Source organism: Papaver somniferum, chromosome 2, assembly GCF_003573695.1.
Source record: "Papaver somniferum cultivar HN1 chromosome 2, ASM357369v1, whole genome shotgun sequence".
Lineage (NCBI taxonomy): Eukaryota > Viridiplantae > Streptophyta > Magnoliopsida > Ranunculales > Papaveraceae > Papaver > Papaver somniferum.
In genome coordinates, this window is record NC_039359.1 from 113,792,705 (window position 1) to 113,798,996 (window position 6,292).

At 37.1% G+C, this 6,292-nt stretch overlaps 1 protein-coding gene and 1 long non-coding RNA gene across 4 annotated transcripts; one reads left to right on the forward strand and one right to left on the reverse strand.

Annotated features, from left to right (window-relative positions):
* Positions 1-322: 322 nt before the first annotated feature.
* LOC113348852 lies at positions 323-2,638 on the forward strand. The gene is made up of 2 exons (XR_003359798.1): positions 323-1,809; positions 2,370-2,638. It is a non-coding gene; the product is annotated as an uncharacterized LOC113348852 (long non-coding RNA).
* A 130-nt stretch (positions 2,639-2,768) lies between these two features.
* On the reverse strand, positions 2,769-6,087 carry LOC113348851. 3 transcript variants are annotated; one of them, XM_026592739.1, is made up of 7 exons: positions 5,162-6,056; positions 4,854-5,074; positions 4,112-4,334; positions 3,919-4,004; positions 3,740-3,831; positions 3,279-3,579; positions 3,021-3,113 (listed from the first exon to the last, which is right to left on the reverse strand). In XM_026592739.1, exons 1-6 carry the CDS (start codon positions 5,249-5,251, stop codon positions 3,317-3,319), a joined length of 975 nt encoding a protein of 324 aa, XP_026448524.1. In that variant the 5' UTR covers positions 5,252-6,056; the 3' UTR covers positions 3,021-3,113; positions 3,279-3,316. The 3 variants fall into 3 exon arrangements, with proteins under 3 accessions (XP_026448525.1, XP_026448523.1, XP_026448524.1); XM_026592740.1 differs by lacking the exon at positions 3,279-3,579 and having other exon boundaries at positions 2,769-3,113; positions 5,162-6,087; XM_026592738.1 differs by having other exon boundaries at positions 2,769-3,579; positions 5,162-6,047.
* Positions 6,088-6,292: the final 205 nt, after the last annotated feature.

Sequence of the window (6,292 nt, forward strand, 5' to 3'; positions counted from 1 at the left end):
CTTATTTCTAATGGATAATAATTCTCCTTCTTCTGGTCTTCCATGTTCAAGTTATACTATATCACCTTTATTTCTAAACTTCCAATTTCCGGTTTAATAAGTTGATCCCGTTTTTTTCAACGGTTTAATAAGTTGACCTCGTTTTTTCAACTTTTCAAAACCGCCCCAAAGTTACTTTCTCCATACAAAGTCAATTTTTTTTTGGGTCAAACTGGTCAACACGTGGTCAACACACTCATTGAAATTACGTGTTTATCCTTGGTTCAGAGTTAACCTGTCGAGAGAGGTTCATTTTTTATTTTTTCCCATAGGGTTAGAGCAACATCATCGGCGATTGAAAGATTCCGAGTGGTGCCTGTGTTGGCTGCTACCGAAAATTGCAGATCAAGCAGAGAAGATAAAAAAGAAGACATGGTGAAGCTGGATTTCTGAGATTGAGAAGATGTTGCTGCTGAGAGAAATATATCGAAATTGAGATGATTCAGAAAGTTGGGTTATTGTTTGAGCTCATGGAAGAGATGGGTTATGAAGAAGAAATGAGATCAGTAATGGTGATTCCGTTGTTGATGGTGAAATTTATGCAGAAAGAGATTTTAGGGTTTTTGATTTTCTGTTAATTTCAGAAAAAAGAGGAGATGGATTTGGTGGCTGAGTTCATTATAAATTCTAGGGTTAGATATTTGTTAGGATAGGGTTGAAATTCAGATGGTACGACTGAATTGCTAATGGATTTGTTTCTGAATCCGAAATGGGTTTGATGTGGAATGGGTCTTGGCAGTGAAGAAGTTGAAGTCACAGGTGCATTGGTTGATTTGTTGGTGGTGATACCAGACTCTGTGTTGTGTTGGACTTGGTGTTGTTGATTGATGATTGAATGGTTTTGTTGGGATTGAAACTGGATATGAAATTGGATTTAATTCGAAGCTGAGACAGAGAGAAGATATGGGTTTGTGGTAGTATTGAGTTAGAAATCAAGCAGTGGAGAAGATGACGTTGGAGTGGAGAAGCTGAAATTGAGTTGTGCTGGTGGGTTTGAGAAGTGCATTAGATAAATGTATGGCAGGGGCTTGAATCTGAGATGTAGAGAGGGATTTTGGTACTGAGACTGCAATGGAATGATGGTGCTGTGGTAGTGTTGGTATGGACTGAAAAAGGTAGCTATGATGCTGAGATGAGGGGATGGTGTTGAACTGAAGAGAATTGAAGGGCAAGTGTTGATTACTGCAAGCAAGAGCTGTTACTATGCAATTAGCTCAATTTAGGAGCTGCTGGTGAATGCAGGAGCAGATAATGGTGGAGCTGAGAGAAATGGTTGCTTGTGTTATGAACTGAAACAGGAATGGTGGTGAAGCTGAGTGCATTAGTTTAGTTTGCAGTGATTGATTGCAGGTTGAACTTGACCTGAACTGAGCCTACTTCCTGAACAAGAGATGTTGAAGATGGATGGGGAATTGTAGGTAATGGATGTTATGGAATGGATGCAGGTGGAGTTGGTATTGCAGCTGCAGGTGATGGATTGCAGGTTGAACTGGAGCTGTGTAGTGCAGTTTATGGTGCAGTTCCGTGAACTTGACCTGAACTGAGCCTACTGCCTGAATAAGAGATGGGGAAGATAGATGGGGAATTGTAGGTGATGGATGCTATGGAGTGGATGCAGGTGGATTTAGTATTGCAGCTGCAGGTGATGGCTTTGGTTGCAGTTGGCTACGGTTACCCAACAAGCAAGTGGTAGGCATTGAGTAGCAGGTGTAGCTGCAGTGGTATTTGAGCAGTGGAAGCAACTGAGGCTAGTGAGGAAATGGTTCATAGGTATTTATATTTATTACTTGAATATTTTTTTTTTTTTAAAAACACACTTTTGCATGCTAGGTATGAATCAATAGGTTAAGTAATTCTGAAGGACATTTACAGTTTTGTGATTGAATCTCCATTTCTTTCTGAATACGTCTAGGGGTGTCAACTGATGCTCATATTAAAACTCAGCTTGAAATTTAGGATTTGAATTAGACTTTAGTTTAGAAAAATAAATGACGGTTTTGAATTGATGTTGGTTGTTTCATTTTGATCTATGAAGCTATGGCTATTTTACTGACTGTAATTCAGCTTCCAATTAACTTCTCCATCTGTAGTTCTGACCTCCCTAGGTTTTGAATTAGCTCTAAGTTGGACCTAAAGAGTTGTAGGATTCTGAATAAGGATTGCAGAATTATATAAAGCTTAGTAACCAACATATGGATATAAATATATGGCTAAAACAATTTCAGATGTTTAGAATTGGTTAACTGCGATTAATTGAATTGCTTGTTCTTGATTTTTTTTTTTTTGAGATTTTGATCAGCTAAACTCATTAAAGTAATGTTTGGTGGCAGGATTGTAGGAATAATCATTAACTCAGTGCATAAGCAAATCGGGGATTCAACTCGGCAATTCATTTCTGTTGAGGGCTTAAATGACCTTTCTTTCTTGTCAGCCGGAGCTTAACACTCTTAACCAGTTGTTAGCCGTTTTTGAATAAAACATGGTACTTTTGAAAAGTGCAAAAACACGGGGACATTTTATTTACTGTAATTCAAAAGTGGGATACTTTATCAAAATTCTCTATTCTTTTATAAATAATAGATCACCCAACCTTGTGATACAATACAAAGCTCTCCTATAAGACTTATCCTTGGTGGAAGGAGTTGACCGGCCGTTAAGTAAACCAACCTCAACCAGCATTAATTTTCGTGTCCTAGCTATCTAGAAGACCATTAGCTGTGGAATACAAGTTGGTCCCCGAATAACGTGCTTCTGTTTTGAGCTATAAATAATGAAACAACTTGATTTTAAACGTTATGTGAAATATGTTCAGTTTTTGGATAAAATTACACCACCCATATACAATTATGGTCTTGAAAGCACACTGCATGAGCATTCCGTTTCATATACCTCGCCCCCGAATCTCTCCCCCATCCCCCATCAAATTCTAGGTTCTTCGTGGAGTCAGGGACCATGTTCTTCAGACAAGTCCGTTCGTTCCCTATCATATCTCTCAAAGGCTCAAATCAACTCAGCACCGGCCGGCTATGTTTAAGAACCCAACCACAAAAGCCTAACGTGACAAAGATACAATCCTGCCAGCCACACACAAACTAACTTAATCCTGAGAAGAAGAGAGCAATACAAAAAACTTGTTTGGTTCTACTTTTGTTTGCTAGTTATGTTTGTATATGCGGTTTGGAAAAAAAGGAGAGAATTTCTGGAGAAAAAAGAAAGTCCTCTTTTCCTGTTGGGGTTACTTTTGTGGGAGGGAATCAGCAGATTCTTGATCATCTAGCTAATGCCGAATCATTCCAGTGAAATAATTGAAGTCATGGTGTTGGACCCTAAGCTGCTTTAGCCACGAATCCGCTGCACTCATTAGCGACATAAACCTCTCTTGGTCCCGACCGTTCTCCCCCGAAAACCATAGATTCCCTTGTTGCATCTTGTAAGTGGCTAACCCAAATGGTGGGAGTTCCACACCTTTCACTTCCTTTTTCTTTCTTTCCATTATTCCACTCGTCTCCTCTTCTTCTTCTTCTTCTTCATGCCCCACATCTATCCAGATGAATCCATTAAATTCATATATGATTTAATGATCAGTCACTAACATCTTAGTGCGTGTGTGTCAAGTGGAATATAGTGAAAGGAGATAATGAAAAAAAAGAAGAGAGTGCCATTAAGTGGAGACTTAAAATGGAAGAAGAAGATTATGTACCTTGGAAAGATGAAGATAGGGTGTGATAAGTAAGGAAACAAGCTGACAAATCCTTCACTGTTCTTCCTGTTGGGATATGATATATTGGATACCTACATACCAATCCAACACATCCCATTAAACCAAGACAAAAGTTCAAAAACTTTCTTCACTTGTACTGATAATAGTATGGATTTTACCAAGCAACGGCCATCCAGCTAGCTGGTGAAAGATCAACACTTTTTAAACTCATTAACCCGGGAAACCGCCTGGACAATCCGCTGATCTGAAATAAGAAAAAACGGAGCAAGAAACTGAGTTGTTGATCAGATGTTAAGTTTAATGTCCTTGAAAATGTATGGAAAAAATTCATCTAACAACAAGAGTAATTACCTTGTCCATAAGAGGAACTCTTCCGTAAGGAGGTGATCTCTCAAAGTACTGAAAATAAAGAGAACCCAATCTGTCATTCAGGTGACATAAATTTTCTTGTTCGAATCCACCATCTTCTGAAGAATTACCATCCCATCTCCATAATTTTTCACTCTCACTCTCATCACTAAAAGAATCGCTAAACGAATCCCTTGTCTCTGAATCACCAGACTCTGCCTCTTCCCTAGAAAAACACCACCACCACCAAACATCTTTACCATCAAGTTCTGTATTCTTTGTAGTTGTATGTATATGGCAATGATACATAATTTCTGTATAACTTCATATTGGAATTAAAAAAAGACTACAATATTATTCTGTTCTTTTCTTCTTCTTTTTTGATACACTAGCCAATAAAAGTCGAAGACCATGCTAAAGGGAAATGGATAGATGCAACCATCACGAGAATATCGAAAACTTGCGGATCATGTAAACTAAATTTCGTGCTTGTAATTAATGGTGATGGGGCTAATGTGAAAGGGAGTTGGAAATTCTTACTAGTAAGAAGCTATTTCATGCTCTGAAAATGGACACACTATTTGAAGTTCAAGATAACCAAAGAAGTCAAACATAGGTCAATTCTAAGATGAATCATGAGAAAGCCTAAAAAACTGAATTGATCAAGTACTAGTGTTTTACTACCATTAGAAAAATCGAAACAGATAATATGAAAGGGAGATGGGAATTCGACCGATAAACTTACCTGAAACTTGATAACATTGTATTAGTTGTGAAAATTTGAATTGCTGAGAGGTAAGGAACGTAGTATTGAACAACAGTTTCATCATTGTTTAGTACAATCGGAGTTCCAGCACCATAAGCACTCCATTCATCATAACAGCTCCAAAGATCTCCTAACGTAAAATACTCAATTGTTTCTCTCTCCCACGGATGCCAAAGTTGATTAAGATTCCTCATAGCAGTCTACAATTACAAAATTCCAATACAAGAATTTAAATTAAACCCCACAAATTTTCTCAAATAAAACATAAAAAATGAAACTATACATACCTTGGGAAGAAACTGTGATGGAATGACAGGAGTAGTACAATCAAGAAAACATTCAAGATTTGATTGTGTTGCTCCTTTTTCATAAACCATTTTTCTTCTTTTTCTTTTAATCTGTAGTACAAAACAGAGAGAAAAGAGGAGAATGGGGTGTTCCTCTGTTTCCCCCTGTTCACCAACAAAAGAACAGAGAAAACAGAGGAGGATGAGGATGAAGAAGAAGAAGAAGTGGGTCAGAGAGAAAAAGAGGTGAGGGTTGCTTTGTTTTCCCCCTCCCTTGTTTACCAAGGGAACACAACACTGAAACAGATGAAAATGAAGAGAGAGTCAGAGAGAGAGAGAGAGGTTTTCTTTTGCTTTAAAAAGGAGAGGAGAAGAGAAGAAATCGGTCCACAAAAATTCTAAAATTAGACGTTTAAGACAGCTAATTTTAAGGAAAGAATCAACTCTAAAGTTTTATTCACCATTATCTCTTTCTTTTCTTTCATTTTCATCTTCTGGGTGGGTAAAGAAAAATATCAACAGAAACTGCAAACAAAAGTCTTCGTCAAATTACAATTTTTAAAATTTCTTTTGCTTTACTTCACTGTTCTTCAATCTAATATTCAGAAGAAAATAAAAATCTTTAACCAAGATTTAAGAAATCCCTTACTTAATAAAAAGTCATACAATTGGATTCGTCGTGTTTCCTCGAAACCAATTAGTACAAGTTGATTTTGTTTTTGGTTTTCTATATTCTGAATGCATACGACAATTATACCTTTAAACAGAAAATACCCAATTTTGATCACTTTTAAAATAAAAAAAAAAGAAGAAGATCCTAACAGAATCCAAATGCTTAATTTCATCCAATCTTTTCTCTGAAGATCGTCAGAAACAATTTTCTTTACCCACAATTTTCGGCTCAAAGATTAATCAGTTTCAGGAGCAGTACATGACATTTTAGAATATAGATGATCATCCTCAACCGAAAAGGAGGATAAAGAAAGAAAAACAAAGACCCACACAAACGAATTCTTGTTAAAGATATATCTGTTTCCCACTTCTCTCTCTCTAGTCTCTATTTAGACTTGGACCAAAACTAGAGTATGGTACTGGTCATTGCCCAATAGAAAGTCCATTCCTAAAACGCAA

Coding starts and splice junctions, on each gene's coding strand:
- LOC113348851 (XM_026592738.1), bottom strand. CDS start 5,251: ATGGTTTATGAAAAAGGAGCAACACAATCAAATCTTGAATGTTTTCTT. Junction 4,005..4,111: donor GAGTTCCTCTTATGGACAAG/GTAATTACTCTT, acceptor TTCTTATTTCAG/ATCAGCGGATTGTCCAGGCG. Junction 3,580..3,739: donor CCTATCTTCATCTTTCCAAG/GTACATAATCTT, acceptor TCATCTGGATAG/ATGTGGGGCATGAAGAAGAA.